Below are 19669 nucleotides of genomic sequence, written 5' to 3' on the forward strand. Positions count from 1 at the left end.
AGGTTCAGGGAGAAAGGAATCAGAACCCCACTGCTGGTATTTGAGGGTGCATTGGGTCTTGGGGGTACATAGCCTTATGTGGGGTTAAGGTATCTGGGGCTTGGTATTGGAAGTCAGTGGTTCCTCCACCATCCTGTTCCTGCTCCCACTCACCCCTCTCCCCCTCTGCTCACCGGCTCTGGCCCCACGAGCAAGCTCCAGGCCCTGCCCCGTCTGGCTTCTGGCCGCAGGAATGCTTCCAGCGTTATTGAGGGCCTGCAGAAGAACAGGTGCTCAGTGTCCCGTCTGTTCCACAGCCCTCGGGGTGGGAGAAGGTTGTCCAGCCCCCAGGAAGCAGGGGCAGGGCCTGAGCCAGCATCTGGGTGCCAGCAGGGCGGGGGTGGGGCCCTGGGGAGAGGGAGGAGGGCTTTAAAAGGCTCCTCGGAGAGGCTCTCCAGCTCCAAGCTCACCACCTGCCTGCCCCTGGACACCATGTGGTTCCCGGTTCTGTGCCTTGCCCTGTCCCTGGCAGGGACCGGTGAGACAGTGGGGCAGATGGGGAAGGGTGGGATTGGGCCCTGATTCTCCGGCTGTCCCCCCCATCCCCACTCCGTAACTGCTTCCCCTCCCACCTGGCACCTCAGCCTTCACCCCTCCAACCCCATCCAGCCCAGACCAGGATACCAGGCTCTTTCTTATCTCTCCCAGCCCCACCCTAAAATCCAGCCTGTCACTCCTCACTGTCACCTTCCTCCCACTGGGTCCTTCCTCCCTCCTGGGAAACAAGCAGGGTTTCCACCTCTTCCCCACTCAGGTCCCTGCCCCTGTCCACTTTATGGGGCAGATCCCGGTCCATGTCTGTCTCTCTCTTCCAAGGAGCACCCCCAACCCCATTGGACGCTGGGACCCCAAGCCCCTGCTCCTCTCCCTAGTTCTCTATGGCCAGATGGTCTGGCTCTTGAATCTGCAAGTCCTACCACACCCTGGTGATTCTCCCCATCCAGCTGTCAGCTCTCATCTAGCTCCTCCAGTCTTGCCATCTGATGTCTCCTAAGCCTCTCAAGAGCCCCAAATTCCAACTAGACACCGATGCTTCTTCGAAAACAGACTTTCTGATCTGTGACAGGTGGGCCTCCCATCTGGTGTGGGGGGTTTTGGAAGTGTCTCTTCCTCCCCTCTTTGTTCCAGAACCTACATCCCACACCCCCAGCCTTCTCCCCACTGGGAAAAATATCCGGAACCCACAACCACACGCCCCTTCCCTTGTGGAATTCCCATCCTCCCCCACGCGCCAGCTCTTCTCCAGCTGAACTCCTCCCACCCAGCTCTGGTTTTCTGGGACCCCCTACCACCTCGTCAAGATCCCAACACACACCTTCCCAGCCCAGCTGTCCTGTCCTAAGATACCTCAACATCTGATTCTAAAACCTTCCCCATCGAGTGAGTTCTGTGTCCCCACAGCCGCTTGGCCCCTGGCATGCCTTCTCCTTTGTTTCTATTCTGGCCCTGCTCCCAGGAGAACCCCAGGTCCTCAGACCATGAACCCCATCCCCACGAGAATCACCTGAATCCAGAATGACCATCATTCCACCTTCCCTCCTCCCGAGCTCCCTCCCAATCTGACCCCAACCCGGTCCCAGGGCCCTCACTCCTCTTGGATTGCCATTCCTGGATCACAGGACTCCAACCCTCAAGGGACTCCTTTCCCAGCCTAATCGTTTCATTCACTCTTTGATCCAGAACCCCAGATTCTCCCAAATCTGCCAGCCCCAATCCAGGAGGCCCCAGATCCCCTGATGCTCTTCTTGGCTCCTCTAACCTGAATCCGCAAATCTGCGTTCTTTCCAGAGCCCCAGACTGTCAACCCCTGCCCTAACCATTTCATCAGCCTGGGAGCGCTTTCATCCTCCGAACCCTTCCTCCCGCAGCCTCAGACCCAGCCTCCTGGGGCCTTTAATCCTGGGTTTCCCCTCCCAGAGCCCAGAGCCTCCCGTCCTCCAATCCAAGAAGCCAGGCCACCTGACCCCCACCCCAGATGCCTGCTGCACACGCTGTCTTGTCTTCCCTTCCTAATCCCCGGGGTCCGCTCTGTGCTCTGCAGTCTCCACACCCAGGATCATCCACCAACACCACCCCACCACCCCAGGGATGGCCCCCAGAATTCCAGGCCCTTCACACCACCCCTGGCCCATATCCTCAGATCCCCCAGCTCTGGTAGGGCACCCCCACGGCCCTGCAATCCCACAGCCCGGGCCCTTCGCCCCACTGCGTTGCCACCCTCCCCACCTGACCCAGCGCACCCCCTCCACAGGCGCTGTGCCCCCCATTCAGTCCCGGATCATCGGAGGCCGGGACTGTGAGGAGCATTCCCAGCCCTGGCAGGTGGCGATATACCACTTCAGCACCTTCCAGTGCGGGGGTGTCCTGGTGGCCCCCCAGTGGGTGCTCACAGCCGCTCACTGCAAGAGCGAGTGAGTAGGGGCAGGGGGTCTGGAGGGGGGCCCAGGCACACAGGGCTAAGCGGCCAGCAATGACCCTCGAGGGGGCTTCCCTGGTGGCTCAGACGAGAAGGAGTCTGCCTGCCATGCGGGAGACCTGGGTTCAATCCCTGGGTCGGGAAGATCCCCTGGAGAAGGGAATGGCAACCCACTTCTTCCTTCCTGGAGAATCCCATGGACAGAGGAACCTAGCAGGCTACAGTCCTTGAGGTCGCAAAGGGTCGGACACGACTGAGCAACTTTCACACCCACGTATGCACTGTCCCCTCCGATAACCTCAGGGGAGGCTGGGGGCCTCAGGCAGAGACGAGGGTGGAGAGGGAGTTGTGATCCAGGGTCACAAGGCAAGAGAGGCAGGGCTGGGACTGGGTGACCCCAGGGAAGCCTGCTTCACAGTCGCCTGGGTCTCTTGCATCAGTCCTCCTAACTGTCCTTCTGTCTCTCTACGTCTCCCTCTGTCCTGTCAGTCTCTCACTGTCTCTGTGATGATGGTTTATGTCTATCTCCCTCCCTCTTCTGTCTCCATATCTCTGTCTCTCTCCCTGTCTCTGTTCATCTCAACGTCTCTGCTACCATCTCTTTTCACCTATGTCTCACCCTCCATCTATCTGCCCTGCCCCCCATCTCTCTCTCTGTCTCTCTCTCTGTCTCTGTCTGTCTCTGTCTGTGTCTGTCTGTCTCTGTCTGTCTCTGTCTGTCTCTCTGCCTCTGTCTGTCTCTCTGTCTCTGTCTCTCTGTCTGTCTGTCTCTGTCTGTCTGTCTCTGTCTCTGTCTCTCGCTCTGTCCCTCTTCCATCACTACTGAGCACACCTCCTCCCCAGAGAAACAGAAGAGACTGTCCCCATCTGTGTATAGAGGGGAGGCTCTAAGGGGACGCAGAGAAGGGCTGGTGTCAGCTGGAGCTGGGGAGGCAGGGGCAGTGGAAGGAAGGAGGAAGAAGAGGGAGGGAGGGAGCTGGGGCAGGGAGGGGACGCCGACCTTGGGCCAGGGGCCAGGCCACCTGCTGGCTGGGGAACCAGCCCGGGAGCTTCAGCTGCAGCTGAGCTGGTCCCAGGCCCCCTCCTCCTCCCGTTCCCCCTCCCCCGCCCCTTTTCCCTGTCAAACCCTCACCCGGCTGGCCTCCTCTGCCTCTGTTCCTCATTCTCTCTTCTTCCCTCCTCCTGTGGCCCCTCTTCCGCTCTCCTTCCTGGGTCTGTCTGCCCTCCCTTCCTCTTTTTTTAGTCTATTTCTCACTGTCTCTCGCCCCTCTTTCCCATCCCCTCTACTGTTCCAAGCTCTTTTTCACTCCGTCTCTGCCTTTATCTCTGCCTGTGACATTGTCACATTCTCTTACTTTTGCACTCACTCCTGTTTTCTGTGACTGTATCTTTCCTCTCTCTCCCCTTCACCCCGCCCTTTCCTGTTTCTCTTTGGACCCCTCCTCAGGCTCTCCTGCTCCATCTCCCTTTCCTCCCCCATTGCTTGCTTGTCAGTCCTGTCCAACTCCTTGCAACCCCAGGGACTGCAGCCCGCCAGGCTCCTCTGTCCGTGGAATTCTCCAGGCAAGAATACCAGAATGGGTGGCCATTCCCTTCTCCAGGGGATCTTCCTGACCTAGGGATCGAACCCCAGTCTCCCGCATCACCGACTGGTCTTTTTACTGTCTGAGCCACCAGGGAAGCCCTTCCTCCCCCCACCCCCACCCCCACTCTCAAGGTCTCCATCCTCTCCTCCCCCCAGCAATTACCAGGTCTGGCTGGGTCGCCACAACCTGTTTGAGGACGAGGACACGGCCCAGTTCGCCACTGTCAGTGAGGACTTCCCAAACCCGGGATTCAACCTGAGCCTGCTGGAGAACCACACCCGCCAGCCAGGAGAGGACTACAGCCACGACCTCATGCTGCTCCGCCTGCAGGAACCCGTCCAGATCACCGAGGATGTGCAGGCCCTGAGTCTGCCCACCGAGGAACCCCAGCTGGGGACCACCTGCTGCGCCTCCGGCTGGGGCAGCGTCAAGCCAGATGAGTGTATGCTGGGGTCCAGACAGTGCACCCCGGAGCCCGGGCGCGGGGTGTGCGGGAGGAAGGGGCTGGGGACCTAAACTCCAGAGTCTGAGGGAGAAGGGCTCAGGGGGTGGAGTCTGGCCGCAGCTTCGGCTCTCCCTGGCCCGTAGTGTCTTACCCAGACGATCTCCAGTGTGTGGACCTCACCCTCCTGCCCAATGAGAAGTGTGCCACAGCCCACCCCCAGGAGGTGACAGAGTTCATGCTGTGTGCTGGACACCTAGAAGGCGGCAAGGACACCTGCGTGGTGAGCCAGCCTGCACCACCCCCACCCCGGGGCCTTGAAGTGCTGGGGGAGGGGGCTCAGATTCTGGGCTGGGGTTCAGAGCTAAGCAGGCATCCGTCTCCATCGCTTCGCAGCTGTACCTCGCTGCCCCTTTTCCTTCCTGTATCCCCAACCTCCACACACATCAGAGTTCACGCATTCCTCCCTCTGAGGAACATATTTCCGGTCCAGTCAGAGAAAGCCTCAGGGAGAGGTGAGCCCGAGGGTGGATGGGTCCTGTAGGGTCCTGCTCCTCCTCCGCACTGACCCGCCTGCCAGGACCATCTTGCTCCTGAATCCTGCCCCCCCTCCCCGGGCAGACACTGGACCCTGAGGCCCCCTTCCCAGCGGCAGGATTCGAGCCACTGTCCCCTCTGTTGGAATCCTCGCTGATGTTCTTCAGGGAGTGGGCTCTGAAGACAACTGTCTCTTTCTCCAGACATGGGGAGTTACTGTCTGGATCTGGGCACTCACGTCTAAGTACTAGAGCTCACCAGGCAAAACCCTCAAGTCTTTGCTAATCTCTCACACTCGCCCCTCCTCCTTTGTGCTGTAGGGTGACTCAGGGGGGCCGCTGATCTGCGAGGGTATGTTGCAAGGAATCACGTCATGGGGCCACATCCCGTGTGGCACTCCCAATAAGCCCTCCGTCTACACCAAAGTGATTTTGTATTTGGATTGGATCAATGAGACCATGACTGACAACCCCTGAATGCCCCCGCCCTGTCCCTTACCCCCAGTAAAATCAAATATGCATCAAATTCACATCAAGTTCTGGTATCGTTCGGGCTTCCAGATGCTGGACACCTGGGAACTCGGGACCCATCCGGCCCGGACTAGAGCCTCCCCAGCCCTCCTGGACTCTTGGCGGAAGATTTGCAGTTAGGAGCAGGGGGGAAAGGAGGGGTCAGAGGCAGGTGTAGACAGAAAGGCTCAGACCCCAAAGGGCAAGGCAAGGACTCCGAGCCCCACTCTTCCTTGGAAGGAGAGCAGGAAACGGAGGCTCGGACTCTGAGAAGGAACCCACGTTTTATTGGTGGCTGGGAAAGCCAGGAACGTGAAGCTGGGTGGAAATGTAATTGCAAGCCACGCCCCCCGGGGGTAGGGCCTGTTCCACCGAGGAGCGGGGCGACATCCAAGGCTGGGCAGTGTCGTGTCGGTCCAGGGGGCCAGACTGGACGTCCTGGGGCGGTGCTGGCCCTCGGAGGGGTAGGAATGCCTATAATGGAGAGAGGATTCGGGCCACAGCCAGTGAGAGCTGGAGACACGGGGCCGGGGCCTCGGGCAGGCTCGGGGCGGTGTCGGACTTCCGGGGTGGGGGCAGGGAGAAACACCGTGGCCGGGAAGGCCAAGGCGAAAGGGGTGGCCCGGCAGCTGGCGGCGGTTACGTGTCAGTGTCCTGAGAAGCTCGGGTGCAGCTGGCTTCGAGAGGCTTGGACGGGGCTGGGGGGGTGGGGGGGGGCCGCAGACTCTTAAACGGACAGGTTCTCGGTGCGCTTGGAGCCTGCGTCCGACAACGGCGGTTCGGATATGGACTTCTGGGTGCTCTGCAGCGAGGCCCACCGGCGGTAGCTCATCCGCCATTCCGTGGGGGGCGTCCCTTTGCCCCACATGCCCATGTAGTTTAAGTAGCTCAGGATTCCTGGGGGCGGGAGTGGGGGTGCTAGATGGCCCCCTAGGCCCCGGCCCGTCCCTGTAGGCTGACCTCCCGTGGGGTCCACCCCCAATCCGGTCCGAGGCCCTGCCTGGTACGCTCGCCCCGGGCCCCACCCCTTGCCCTGCTGAGACCCCGCCCTCACCGGCCCACAGCATCAAGGCGCTGGCACCCCAGCTCAGGTAGGTGGTCACCAGGTAGGATACCTGCGGCCTCGGTTGGAGCATCTCGCAGTTGGCTATAAAGAGCGTCAGGCTGAGGAGAATCAGGAGCCCTGCACTGAGATGGGGCCAAAGATGGACACGGGGCTGGACAGGGACCCAGAGACCTCCAGAAAGAGAAGCGAGCCAGAGACATCCTCTCCCACCCTGCATGACAAGCATGCCCGTGCGCGGACACACACATACACGACAGAAAGATACCAGGAGCGGGGAAACTGGAAGAGAGTGAGGGACACAGTAGTTAGAACTGAGAAACCTACAGCAAGAGCAGGGGGGTGGGGGGGCGCAGAGCTCAAGAGACATTCAGAGAGACCCAGCAGGACAGAAATTCTGGGACACACCTCCTGGAAGCCTTTTCCCAGGGCGACACTTACCAGTGAAGGAGCTGAGAGTACTGAAGACGAGATCGGTCTTGTTAAGACGGCGGAGCGCTGGCCGGAAGGAGAAGCCCATGGCCAGGAGGAGGAGGAGAGACAGGATCATGGCCAGGATCATGAAGCCCATGCTCATGTGGATGAGAACTGGGGGGAAAGGAGATAATGCCCCAGACTCACCCCTAGATACTCTCCAAGGTCACCCTCCAAAGTCATCCCCAACAGACACCCCTGAAGTTTAGCTACAGACATCCTCAATATCGCCCCCAATGCCATCGCCAAAGTCACTTCCTAGAAACTCCAAGATGATTCCCACTCTCACAAAGTCAACCCCATGTACCCATAAAGTCAACCCAAAATCATCCCCACTTGCTTTAAAAAGTGTAAATCGCTATGTTGTACACCTGAAACTTATATATATATATATATATATATGTTGTAAGTAAACTATACCTCAGTTTTAAAACAAGTCATCCCCACTTGCACCCTCAAAGTTGTCCCAAATCACCCCCTCTTACCCCAAAGTCAACCCCAGTCACTCTCATAATCAACTCCACACATACCTCTAAGGTCACCCCACAGATGATCCCTGAGTCACCCCCACCCACATCCTCAAGTTCAGCCCACAGAAGCATCTAGCATTTCTAGAATTATCCCCACAGACAACCCCAAAGTTATTCTGCTCGTACTCCCAAAAGATTTCCCACAGCAGATCACATTTATACCCTCAATACCAATCCTACACTCCCAATAGCACCCTCGAAGTTACCCAGGACAACTCAGTCAATTTCATCATCTGTAAAGTCACCCAACTTCTCTTCCACTCATACCCCAAGGTTCCCTAATGACCCCATTCACACCCCTAGGCCTCCCCAGATATACCAAGGTCACCCCCATTCACACCCTAGAACCCCTCACAGACATTCTCCAAATAAACCCCCAGACATCCCCCAGAGCACACACACAGATGTACACACAAGAAAACTTCCAAATACTCTAAAAGTACCTAAAAGACATAATCACAGTTTGAAATTGATATTTATCCAGTTTTCATTTCAGCATGACAAGAGTTTCAGCCCCTTCTGAGAATTACATATCTTTCTTTTAGCCCTTTCCTACTTTACCTACTTTTGAACAGTGCAAGACTGTTTCATCCAAATGAGCTAAAACTCCATCTGCTTTGTTACTGGCAAACTGCATGTATATACAAAATAGAAACAGTGCTCTCGGGATCAATCACATAATCCTGGTTGAGTGTTTTTCACAACATACTCTGCCCTCTGGGATCACAGAAGTAGTCATGTGACTCAGGCTGAGTCAATCACAGTGCTCCAGTGATTTAGGCAGTGGTGATTGGCTCAAACATGAGCACATGGGCCAAGGCCAACCAATCAAACTCTTCCCTGGGACTTTTTCTAACTGAAACTGTCAGGTACCAGCTCTTTCTTCTCTAATGAAGAGGATTATGAGCTTGGAGCTGCCTGAGGCTTAGACCCAGCCTCATGGAATCCAGCCAGTCACAGAATGACATCGTCCTAACCACAACAAAATGGTTCAGGGAGAAGTGAGAAATCTCAGGGTAGTAAATCTGGTCCCATCGGAGCTAATCCTGAGACCCTCATGTGAGGGCCACAGAAGACAAGTTACTCTCTTTTCTCCATAGTTGTTTACAGGAAAAACAAAATGGGACCCCAGAAGCTGCTGATAACCCCATTGCCGCTGTACAGCACAGCTTGCCTGAGGGCCCAACACACAGGAAGCCTTCAAGGAGAGATGGCAAGAGACAGACACCTTTTGAGCACCTGGATCCAGCAGTACCTGAACCCGAACAATTTATGCCTATGGACTTTTCTGTAACTTGAAATGAGCTTGAGTTTGAGAGGTATAAGAGACAGAGACATCCCAAGTAAGTAAGATTAATACTACACAATGTTCTGAAAGTTTTATGAGCACTTATTTGCGATCTGAAATGAAGGTAGGTGCATTGACTTAGGGCAGGGGTGGAAATCCTTATGATAATAAGAAACCTGGATGAAACACTTACTGTAATATGTGCCAGGTGCTATTCTAATTCTTTTGTGTGTTTTAACTCACGTATTCCTCAAACAGCCCACAAATAGGTACCAATATTACTGGCATTATAGAAATGAGGAAGCCAAGCCACACAAGGGTGAAGAAATATGACCAAGATCACTCAGCTACCAAGTAGCTGAGTCAAGGTTCAAACTCGGGTGCTCTGGCTCCAGGGTCTGGGCTGACTCTGTGGTAATGCTCAAAGGCACTGGAAAAGCAGAGACCTATAAGGAAGCAAAATGTTGCTGGGCTTCCCTGGTGGCTCAGCAGTAAAGAATCCGCCTGCCAAATGCAGGAGACACAGATTTGATCCCTGGTTGGGGAAGACTTCCACATGCCTCGGGGCAACTAGGCCTGTGTACCACAACTACTGAGCCTGTGCTCTAGAGCCCAGGAGCTGCAAGTACTGAAGCCCACACGCCTTAGAGCCTGTGCTCTGCAGCAAGAGAAGCCACTGCAGTGAAAAGCCCATGTATCGCAACTAGAGAAAAGCCTATACAGCAGTGAAGACCCAGCACAGGCAAAAACAAATTGTTATTTAAAAAATTCCTGAAGGAGCTAGAAGCCTCTTGTTTTCTTTCTAAAAAATAAATAAATACATAAAATAAAAAGTAGGAGAGAGAATGATGGTTTCTTTGGCCAAATAAATAAATACATAAAATAAAAAGAGTGGGAGAGAGAATGATGGTTTCTTTGGCCAAATAAATACATAAAATAAAAAGAGTGGGAGAGAGAATGATGGTTTCCTTGGCCATCTAATCATGAAGCAGATTGGGGTTTGGCCAAGTGTAGCACTCTTCCTCCCGAGCACAATGCCACTCCTGTTGCCTCGTAAGCCACATATAACTCCAGGAAGCTCCCTCCCAAGGCCTTCAGATAATTTCCAGAGAGCCCCTCAAGAATCCTAAAGATTTCCCTGGCAACCAAGAACACCCAAAGAGGTTCCCCCAGAGGTTCTCTCCCTTGATCATCTCTAAAGACCACCACCCCACAGAGTGCACCAAAGCCTGCCCCATCTCCGACTGACCCGTGACTTGGTGCAGTTCGGCACACACGTGCTTCTCACAGTTGGTCCAGAAGCCCACGTAGCCGGTGTAGGCGCCGTGCAGGTGGGCCATACGCCCGTCCAACACGCTGAGCAGCATCACGGTTGCCAGGATGATGAAGACGAGACACCAGGCTCGCAGGACGAACTTGCGGTCCTCCTCCCATGAAGAGATCGGTTCCACTGGGGAAGAAGAGAGTGTTCAGGGCCTGGCTGGGCCTGCATCACTCTGTTGCATCCTAGTTTCCACTTTGGAACACAACCACATGCCCCTCCCCACGCCCGCCACCCTCACCTTGCCTGTTACCCTGTACTCAGTTCCCTTCCACCCACAGTCATCTTCCCATCCCAGCACCATCCACAACCCCATGCCATCTCCAGGATGCTCCCTGTCCTAAACCCCAAACACAACCCCATTCCCATCTCTGACCCTGGCAGTGCAAGTCACCTCCCACCTACAACCCATCCTAAACCTCAATCTGCTTGTTTTGTCTCTAACCTCATCTTCTGTTCCCTCTTTCCCCAAATCTCAGCTCCATCTCTGCTCCCAACATCATCCCCTTATCTTCATCCCTGTCTCAAATCCCGACCCAGGACATGGACAACTGTGACACAGGCTCCAAAGGGTGCTCATGAGGCCAATGAGCCATGATGTCAGGGCTTCCCTGCTGGTCCAGTGGTGAAGAATCTGCCTTGCGATGCAGGGGACACCCGTTCGATCCATGGTCCGGGAAGATCCCACATGCCTCGAAGCAACTAAGCCCATGCGCCGCAACTACTGAGCCCGTGCTCTAGAGCCGGGAGCCGCAACTGTGGAGTCCCTGTGCTGCAATTACTGAAGCCCGTGCCCCGAGAACCCGAGCTCCACAACAAGAGACGCCGCTGCAATGAGAAGCCTGCACGCTGCAACTAGAGAGTAGCCCCCACTTTCTGTAACTAGAGAAAGCCCTCGTGCAGCAATGAAGACCCTGCAGAGGCAAAAATAAAAGAGTGAACATGGGTGGTGCACCCAACATTCACCAAGGGCTATGGGAAGAGACCCAGTCCTTTGCAAGATTCAGGGAAAGGTTAGGAGACACAGAGGCAGAGGAGAAGTAAAGAGAGCAAGAAGACACGTAGAACTTGAGATGAGAATAAAGAGATGAAACTGATTTGCAGAAGGCCCTGCGGGAGAGGGGAAGGGTGGGAACAGGCAGGGGGAAGCAATTAGAGATTCAGATCTCAGGCCCTCCAGAAACTGCAAGAATGGATCTCAGATGTGGCCCGTGACCCAGCGCTGATGCTGCAGTGTCTAGCCCTGACCCCACTCTGGTCCCTCCCTTACCACCTGACCCCACCCTGGCCCCTCTCCGATCCTGCTCTACCTTCACCCTAACCATTCCCAAGCCTCTACCCCTAACCCTGCCCTGTCCTAACCCATCTCTGACCCAGCCGTGACCTCACCCAGACCCTACACTGAGCCCACCCTGGCCCGGCCCCAGCCCCCATGTCTCTCACATGGGTCTAGGGTAGAACATGAGTCCATGGCCAACGTCCCAACCTCCTGGAACCCCTCCAACTGTCATAGAACCTCCCCCCACCACCAGCTCCAGGCCAGACTAAAGCTCTGAGGCCTGCCTGTGGACAGTGAGAGAGACCACGACCGACAGGAGAGGGGACAGAGAGACTCAGGCCCTGAGGGACAGAGCCCGAGGCCCAGGAGAGACCAATGGGCTTCCAGGAGGACATGGTGATGGTTGGCAAAGGGGGATGAGGCAGTTGGCAGGGTGTTGAGTGCATCCGGGTCCCGGCCTTGTCCCACATCTCCACATGGCCCAGAGGTCCCATTCTGGTCAACAGAGCACTCAGCCTGATTCCCTCCCGGCCGCTCCCAGCAGCTCCCAAGGTGAGACCCAAAATCTTTCGTCCAGCACCTTCAGGTCCCGGGTCAGTAACCAAGACTCTCAGTCTTCCTCCCAGACTCGCCGGGTCAGTATCCAAGAGCCGCTGCCTGTTGTCCACAGTCGCCGGGTCAGTATCCAAGACTCTCAGCCCAGCACCCCGACTCGCCGGGTCAGTATCCAAGACTCTCAGCCCAGCACCCCGACTCGCCGGGTCAGTATCCAAGAGCCGCTGCCTGTTGTCCACAGTCACCGGGTCAGTATCCAAGACTCTCAGCCCAGCACCCCGACTCGCCGGGTCAGTATCCAAGAGCCGCTGCCTGTTGTCCATAGTCGCCGAGTCAGTATCCAAGACTCTCAGCCCAGCCTCTCGACTCGCCGGGTCAGTATCCAAGAGCCACTGCCCATCATCCACAACCGCCGGGTCAGTATCCAAGAGCCGCTGCCCATCATCCACAACCGCCGGGTCAGTATCCAAGAGCCGCTGCCCATCAGCAGTCAGCGACTCAATATTGAGGACACGACACCCATCATCGGCTCTCACCGGGCCAGCATCCAAGACCCACCGTCCGTCACCTATAGCCGCCAGTTCCACACACGAGACGCTCCCCCAGTTTTCCAAAGTCGCCTCTTCAGCAACCAGAACCCCCTGCTAACTACTCGCACCCCTCTGACCAACATAAAATCAGTGACCTACCAAAGCCAACTTAGTGTCCAGGGTCCCAAGTTAAGTCTTCAGAGCTCCACGTCACCAGTCCGGGCCAGAGTCGACGTCCCCCTTTCAATTACTCACAGTCCCGAGGCCAGTATCAAAAGTGTCGAGTCCATTGTCTGGACCTCCCAGGAGAGCATCAGAGACTCTTTGAACAGCTCCCAAATCAGCCAGTCCATCCTGGAAAACAACACTCAGAACTTACCATCGGCCTCCTTTGAAAACAATGCTGGCAGGTGAGAGGCAGGGGTGCAGGGAGTAGGACAGGTTTGGAGTCCAGAGTTCTAGGGGGTGGGGTATCAGGTAAAAGTCAAGGACCAGGGAGACATGGTCAGTATATGAGGTAGAGGTCAGACTTAGGGGTGGCGGGGATGGAGGCTGGCCCTGGGTAGGGCACAGCATAGAGCCTGGACCTGTGATTCCACCCAGCAATTGGAAGGGGCGGTGGCAGCTCCTGGAGGCTAGGATCTAGAGGCCAGGGAGCCTTGAGGCTGTTCTGGGGTGAGCGGACCCTGGGGCGGGGGGAGCCTGGGGGATACAGGACATGGAGAATGGACACAGGGAAGAAAGAGTCTGAAAGTCAGATTGGCCGGGATTCTGACAGTTGGACCTGGAAGTGGGGGGGTCAGCTGGGCCTGGCTGGACTCGATGCTGATACTGGTGGTGGGCCGCCCACTGCAGGTATCTGGGCAAGTATAGGCTCAGCCATTCTCAGCTGCCCATGGGCTGGTGGCTGCTGCACGAGGCCAAGAGGATCAGCCGCCAGCTGAACCTACTGCTGAGCCTAGCCAGCATAGTCATCCTCGGTCTCATCTCTCTGGGCCAGCCCTGGATCCACTTCCAGGTGCCCCTGGCACCCCCTGGGGACCCTGCTGGCTTCCGGACCATCTCCATCGACACCGTCTTCTTTGTCCGCTGCTCGGATGTGGCCTGCCTGCATGAGTATGACCAGAATGCTTGTAAGGCCTGCCCTATACTCACTATTCCTGGGGCTCCTCTTTCCTCTTTGTTCCAGGGACACCCCCCGCCTTCCTGCCTCCCCTGGGTTGGTCCTCCCTCCCCTGGGTTGGTCATCTCCCTCCCCATGGCAGGTCCTCCCTTTTCCCAGGAGGGTCGTCACTGCTTCAGAACCACCCTCACTGTCCTTTGCTCATTCTCACCTACGTGATACCCATCCTCACAGTTCTCACCACCTTAGCATCTTACGCACTATCCCTGAGGAATCTGTCCACATTGCGTCAAGTTGGTTCCTCAATGCCCACCCCGCCCATCACTGCCCAAGAACCTGTCCTTACTGACCTGGAGGTGAATACCTCAACGCCGAAGGCATCTGCCTCAATCTCCCTTCTCCGGAGCCTAGTTTCAAGTTTCTTATAACGCCAGGGGGACAAAGAATTCTCAAGGGAGAGGGCTTAACAATGCTCCTAGACTCCCAGGAGAACTTCTCCCCGCCACGCTCAGGGCCTGAGGGCCTGTCCCGGTCTTCCTGCTTCTCTTCCTTCCCCAGACTTGCTGGACTTTGCCTGGGCCTGCCTCCTGGTCGCCAGCGTTACCAACTTCATCCTCTGCATCATCCTAATAAACATCATCTTCTCCACCAGCTCCAACGTGCCCTTGCTGGACTTCTCCAATGTCATCATCACCGCCCTCACAGGCACGGCGCTGAGACCCTCCCCTGAGGAGCCAAGTCAGGAGCACTCGGGCCCATCCTGATACCCCAGCCTCTCCCCACCACGCTCCAGTCCCATCTCCATCCTCACCCTTCACCCCCCACCCCAAGCCTGTCTCCCTCCACATCTCCACCCCATCCCAGTACCAAAGATCAGTTTCCAACCCAGCTTCTCCAGCCCCGACACCAGCCTCCACGCCACCTTCCGCCTCCACCACCAACACACCTCCAATTCATTCGTATTCCCGTGCATGATGTCCGTTCCCATCCCCATGCCCACTCCGACATTACCTTCTTTCCAGCCTCCAAACTATCCCCATTACTATCTCCGGCCCCTTTACAAACCTTGACACCAAAGCTCCATGCCTAACCCTCCTCAAGACTCATGCCAAATTCAACCCACCCCTGCCGCCTGTGAGTCTCAACCTCTAACTCAAGCCTGACCCATCTCTGATCCCGTCTTCTTCATCCTCAACCTCAACCACCACCACACCCTGGTCACCTGTGACTCTTGCTCTCGGATTCAACCCAATGCATTCCCACCCCATCTTCTTACCAATCCATCCCCACTCCCAACCCCAGGTCAACTTTATCCCCCCTCAAACCTCAGAGTCCATCCCTCAAATATCCACTGCCCCAATACTCAACCCCATGTTCACTTCCAACTCCATTCCAGATCCTATCTCACCACCACTGCCAGCAGCTCTGTGATTTTGCTCAAGCTAGGTCGTGTTTCTGAGCCACAGTTTTCTCATCTGTAGGAGGGGGGTAAAATGTCCTACCACGTGGAGACCCAGGGAGGACTGAATTAGAAAATGTCAGTACATGATGGTAGCAATTTAGCTTTGCACACAGCCTTGCCATGATAGTCCTCTCACTCTTTTCCAAATAACTCAAAATTGATATTCTGATTAGAATAGTTTAGTTTTCCATTTGTGTGCCAAGTTACACTTTTTTAGAAAAGCTGGGGGGGATGGGGGAGGGGCGCTTTAATTAGGAAATGAAAGATACTGTGTTCCTGTCTCCTGCAATAATTGATCACAACCGTCTGTTGCATCAAAAGAACATTTTTGGAGAGTGATAGTAAGGCGAACAAGAGAGAACACCCAGCTTCTTGTTTTCTGGTTAGTAAAAGGTATTATATCCAGTTTGTCCAGTAACTCTTCCTGATTGTTTAAGGGACAAAGTGTAGGAAACATCTCTGCTTTATGTCATCTAAAATAGGACATTTCTCCGTAAAAAAATCACATCTGGGACTTCCCCCAGCTGTCCGGTGGTTAAGACTCCATGCTTTCAGTGCAGGAAGAATGGGTTCTGATCCCTCACTGGGGAACTGAGATCCTGTGTGCCACTGGACACAGCCAGAAAAAATATATATATATTTTTACCCATTCCCTTTTAATTAGATGGAAAGTACTTCTCTCCTATATTATTTTTCAAAAACATAAAAATTACCCTGTTCTCCACTACAGGAGAGGAGGAAAGAGTCTTTTGCTTTTCACGAATTGTCTTTTTTTTTGAAGATTTATTTTTGACCTTGGTGGGTCTTTGCACATGGGCTTTCTCTGGTTGCAGTGCATGGACGCTACTCCTCATTGATTGCATGGGCTTCTCCTTGCAGTGGCTTCTTAGCACGGGCTCTAGGGTGAGCAGTCTCCAGTAGCTGAGGCACACGGGCTTAGTTGCCCCACAGCATGTGGGATCTTCCTGGAGCAGGGATCGAACCCATGTCCCCTGGATTGGCAGGCGGATTCTTAACCACTGGGCCACCAGGGGAAGTTCACAAATTATCTTTAAGTTCATGTCATTTCAAAATAAAATATCCAGAATGACTAAGTTTCTTGTCCACTGCTTCAGAAGCCCAAAATTATAAAGACCCAATAGAGCAACGATAATCTCAGTTTTTGAGGACCCACTGTGTGCCAATCTCAGTAACTCCTCATGACGGCCCAATGAGATGGGTCCTACGACTACTCCCATTTTACAGATGAGGGAAATGAGGCTCAGAAAGATGGCAGTGGCTGCCCTGAGGTGGGGGATACAGAGACAAGAACTGCAGTCTGCTAGCTCCAAGGCCCGTGGTTTTAGACGTCACTGCTGCCCGGTTCAAGACCCAAGCCTTGCCCTTACCCATGTCCTCCACCATGATACTGTCAGGAGCCTGTTTTCCTACCTGTGAGCAGAGGTTCATGAAGGTGAAAGCAAGTGGGAAAATAAGGAGCAAGACCCTGGCAGCCACACAGCTCTGGGAAGGGGTCCTCACACATGTGACGCCTAGCCTCCTAACACCTGTACTCACGCAGGGACCAGCATGATCCTGGGTATCCTGTTCTACCTGATGCAGGCCCGGGAATACCTGCAGGAAGGCATGACCTACAAACTGGGGTGCAGCTTCTACCTGGCATGGACTGGAGTCTTCTTCTTTGTGATGATTGGTCAGGGCCAGGGCGGGGTTGGGGTTTGGGGCTTGGGCATGGGTTCAAGGATGCAGATGGAGACCGGGGGCGGGGGGATAGATTTGGGATGGGGGTGAGCTTGTGGACGAAGAGGACTGGACTGAGGAGGGAGATGGGGTTGGGGGTGGGCATAGGGCTGGATGTAGGGGCGGGGTTGGGGTTTGGATTTGGGAATGGGTTGGGGGCCACGTAGGGGTATGGGGCTGAGTTTGGGTTTAGACGTGAGTCTGGGGATGTGATAGGGAGCATAGCTGGGCTTGGAGAAGTGACTGGCATCAGGCTTGGGCTGGTGAATTCTGTGCCTCACCCTCTCTGCTCTCTTCCTTCCCCCAGGTTTCTTTTCCTATTTGAACTACATAAATTTCTGGTCCCTCCTGGCGAGCCAGGCCATCTGGACTTAAGAAGAGGAAATGTCCCCACCCTCGAGTCTGCTCGTACCTCCCTGCTGAGCAACCTGCCAGCCCTGCTCTCTAGCCCCCGGACCCCCCACCAAGAGTCTTGTTCTTTTTTCAGTCCCCTCTGAAATCCAACTCAGATTAATAATGTGTATTTTCAAATAATGTATTTCTCACCCAGAACATTCGTTTAGTTCAGTACCTTGTAAGTAAGCGTTCCCTGGAAATGCCACGCCTCCTCGAGGCCCTCTGGGGGAGAGGGAGGGGTGGGGGAGGGACTTGGGGGAAAGAGATGGGAGAGGTTCCTGGCATACAGATGGTGCTCAAGCAATGTTTGTTGAACAGCTGACTCTCTCCAAGCTCTTTGGGCTTCATTCTTCACACTTGTGACCCCCTAACAATTTGCTCTTCCTGGCACCCACATTTCACCTCTTGTCCTTACCTCTTACAGCTCCTGCCATCACCCCTTACTTCTCTCCACACAAGTCTATTTCTTTAACTTAAAAAAAATTTTTATAGCATCCCATTCCTTCCCTATTTATTTATTTTAAAGGCTGTTACATGTAGCCAGTTTTTGCAGATGGATTGGGGGATAAAGACAGTACAGTTGTCCCTCGGTATCTGCAGGGAATTGGTTCCAAGATTCCCTTGGATACCAAACTCGGGATTCTCAAGTCCCTTATATAAAATTGCAGAATGGATTTCCCTGGTGGCCCTGTGGTCAAGAATCTACCTGCCAATGCAGGAGACATGGGTTCAATCCCAGGTCCAGGAGGTTTCCACATGCCGTGGGGCAACCAAGCCCGTGTACCACAATTACTGAGCCCACACTCTGGAGCCCGAGAGTCACAATTACTGAGTCCGCACCCTAGAGCCCATGCTCCACAGCAAGAACAGCCACCACAATGAGAAGCCCCCGTATCACAGCTAGAGAGTAGCCCCTGCTCACTGCATCTAGAGAAAGCCCACGTGCATCAATGAAGACCCAGCACAGCAATATATTGATTTTAAAATTGTAGGGTATTTGCATATAAACTATGCACATCCTCTTGTACACTTTAAATCATCTGTAGATTTACCTATAATATGTAATATAACAGAAACGCTATGTAAACAGTTGCTGAGGCACACACCAAGTTCAAGTTTTGTTATTTGGAACTTTCTGGAACTATTTTTTTCCCAAACGTTTCCACCTGAGATTGGTTTAAATCACGTATGTGGAATCTGTAGATACAGAAAACCAACTGTACCTTAATCTAGTTAGAGTTTAGTCTGTAGTATGTGCTCATTAAGTGTTGTTACAATAATTGTTCCTCTTGTCTCCCACAAAAGGTCCTCCAGTGTATTCATTTTTAACAAAAAGTGAGCTGCAAGACACCGGGTCTTTGCCAGCTGGACACAAATCCTAGTCTTTAAGGAACTGACAACTTTGCGGGGAGGCAACTCCCCCTCCAAAACCCAAAAAATGCCCACAAATAGACACGTTAGGAGAGAAGAGCTATGAAGGAAAACAACAGAGGGTCAGGGAGACCAGTCTGGGAAGGAGAGGGTCTGTTATACAGAGTGGACAGGCAGGGACTCCATGCTAAATTGACCTCTGAGCAGAAACAGGACTGAAGAGAGAGAGCCATGGGGACTGACTGGGGGGAAAGAGTTCCAGGCAGAGGAAACCACAAAAGCCAAGTTCCTGGGGGTAGAAATGTCCTTGACAGGATCCAGGAAGCCCAGGGAGGCCAATGCGCTGGTGCAGCCTGAGCAAGGAAGAGAGGAAGGAAAGACAGGGCAGACAGGGAACACAGCCCGGGTCACTCTGGGCCGTGTGGGCTACAGTGAGGACTTTGCATTCCTGCCTGAGGCAAAGCCAGTGAAGGAAACGTTGTCACTTCTTTAACGTGCAGAGTTTAAGTCTCTTCCTTTTACTTCAGATCAGTCTCCTCACCAGACGGGAGAAAACCCCGGTGATCAGGGGAACCAGCTAAACAAAGCGTGTTCTATTCACACAAGGGAATACTTGGCTACTCCTTAAGGAATGAGGTCTCTCTGTGTACTGATGGAAAGAGACTACGTATGGGACAAACTGGAGTTTAAAAACAAAAAAAAAGCATCTTTACCCATAACTGTGTGTGTGTGTGTGTGCGTGTCCATAAAATAAAGTCCACACCGACCTGTTGACATTGGCGACCGTACGCAGTAGGATTGAAGTAGAGAAGTTTCATTTCATACGTTTAAAAAAAAAAAAAGTTTTACAATCATCTCAGTTGCAAGACACTCCTCAGATCTCCAACCATACCAAGAATCCAAGTTCCCAGGCGAGCCCGGAGTTGACCCAGGAGTGAGGCCAAGCTTCCAGCCTCTGCCCCGGGCCCCCCTACCTGTCACTGCGCAGGCTCAGCCTCTAACGCGGAG

General features: G+C 54.3%; 3 protein-coding genes across 20 annotated transcripts; 2 read left to right on the forward strand and 1 right to left on the reverse strand.

The window, feature by feature from the left end:
* Positions 1-471: 471 nt before the first annotated feature.
* KLK1 (kallikrein 1) lies at positions 472-5545 on the forward strand. Its single transcript, XM_081514893.1, has 5 exons — positions 472-517; positions 2291-2450; positions 4197-4483; positions 4630-4766; positions 5341-5545. Exons 1-5 carry the CDS (start codon positions 472-474, stop codon positions 5494-5496), a joined length of 786 nt encoding a protein of 261 aa, XP_081371019.1. The 3' UTR covers positions 5497-5545.
* On the reverse strand, positions 5439-19645 carry LOC145515144 (transmembrane protein 202-like). Of its 13 annotated transcripts, none has more exons than XM_081514859.1 (6): positions 19429-19645; positions 12729-12923; positions 10134-10334; positions 7034-7180; positions 6584-6712; positions 5439-6003 (listed from the first exon to the last, which is right to left on the reverse strand). In XM_081514859.1, exons 3-6 carry the CDS (start codon positions 10249-10251, stop codon positions 5621-5623), a joined length of 777 nt encoding a protein of 258 aa, XP_081370985.1. In that variant the 5' UTR covers positions 10252-10334; positions 12729-12923; positions 19429-19645; the 3' UTR covers positions 5439-5620. The 13 variants fall into 13 exon arrangements, with proteins under 13 accessions (XP_081370985.1, XP_081370994.1, XP_081370993.1 ...); XM_081514868.1 differs by having other exon boundaries at positions 5797-6426; positions 6584-6676; XM_081514867.1 differs by having other exon boundaries at positions 5797-6426.
* On the forward strand, positions 5888-17446 carry LOC145515113 (uncharacterized). 6 transcript variants are annotated; one of them, XM_081514747.1, is made up of 8 exons: positions 5888-5993; positions 8697-8939; positions 12111-12165; positions 12209-12979; positions 13425-13702; positions 14251-14397; positions 16716-16847; positions 17202-17446. In XM_081514747.1, the coding sequence occupies exons 2-8, from the start codon at positions 8897-8899 to the stop codon at positions 17267-17269; spliced, it is 1494 nt and encodes a 497-aa protein (XP_081370873.1). In that variant the 5' UTR covers positions 5888-5993; positions 8697-8896; the 3' UTR covers positions 17270-17446. The 6 variants fall into 6 exon arrangements, 5 of the variants coding, with proteins under 5 accessions (XP_081370873.1, XP_081370872.1, XP_081370871.1 ...); XM_081514746.1 differs by lacking the exons at positions 5888-5993; positions 8697-8939 and adding an exon at positions 11747-12036; XR_014060701.1 differs by lacking the exons at positions 5888-5993; positions 8697-8939 and having other exon boundaries at positions 11747-12979; positions 13570-13702.
* Positions 19646-19669: the final 24 nt, after the last annotated feature.

The sequence above is a fragment of the Giraffa tippelskirchi genome, chromosome 7 (assembly GCF_054371585.1).
Source record: "Giraffa tippelskirchi isolate mGirTip1 chromosome 7, T2T-mGirTip1v1.2.pri, whole genome shotgun sequence".
Classification (NCBI taxonomy): domain Eukaryota; kingdom Metazoa; phylum Chordata; class Mammalia; order Artiodactyla; family Giraffidae; genus Giraffa; species Giraffa tippelskirchi.

What these genes read in the sequence shown, in the direction of transcription:
- LOC145515144 (XM_081514858.1), bottom strand. Translation starts at nt 11,676, where the DNA reads ATGGACTCATGTTCTACCCTAGACCCAT. An exon ending in ATGTTCTACCCTAGACCCAT is followed by an intron (nt 10,335 to 11,648) that starts GTGAGAGACATG and finishes CTTCTTCCCCAG; the next exon opens with TGGAACCGATCTCTTCATGG. An exon ending in CGCCTTGATGCTGTGGGCCG is followed by an intron (nt 6,427 to 6,583) that starts GTGAGGGCGGGG and finishes TCCCGCCCCCAG; the next exon opens with GAATCCTGAGCTACTTAAAC.
- LOC145515113 (XM_081514744.1), top strand. Translation starts at nt 11,961, where the DNA reads ATGGCCCAGAGGTCCCATTCTGGTCAACAGAGCACTCAGCCTGATTCC. An exon ending in CATCATCACCGCCCTCACAG is followed by an intron (nt 14,398 to 16,715) that starts GCACGGCGCTGA and finishes GTACTCACGCAG; the next exon opens with GGACCAGCATGATCCTGGGT. An exon ending in CTTCTTCTTTGTGATGATTG is followed by an intron (nt 16,848 to 17,201) that starts GTCAGGGCCAGG and finishes TCCTTCCCCCAG; the next exon opens with GTTTCTTTTCCTATTTGAAC.
- KLK1 (XM_081514893.1), top strand. Translation starts at nt 472, where the DNA reads ATGTGGTTCCCGGTTCTGTGCCTTGCCCTGTCCCTGGCAGGGACCG. An exon ending in CCTGTCCCTGGCAGGGACCG is followed by an intron (nt 518 to 2,290) that starts GTGAGACAGTGG and finishes CCCCCTCCACAG; the next exon opens with GCGCTGTGCCCCCCATTCAG. An exon ending in CAGCGTCAAGCCAGATGAGT is followed by an intron (nt 4,484 to 4,629) that starts GTATGCTGGGGT and finishes CCTGGCCCGTAG; the next exon opens with TGTCTTACCCAGACGATCTC.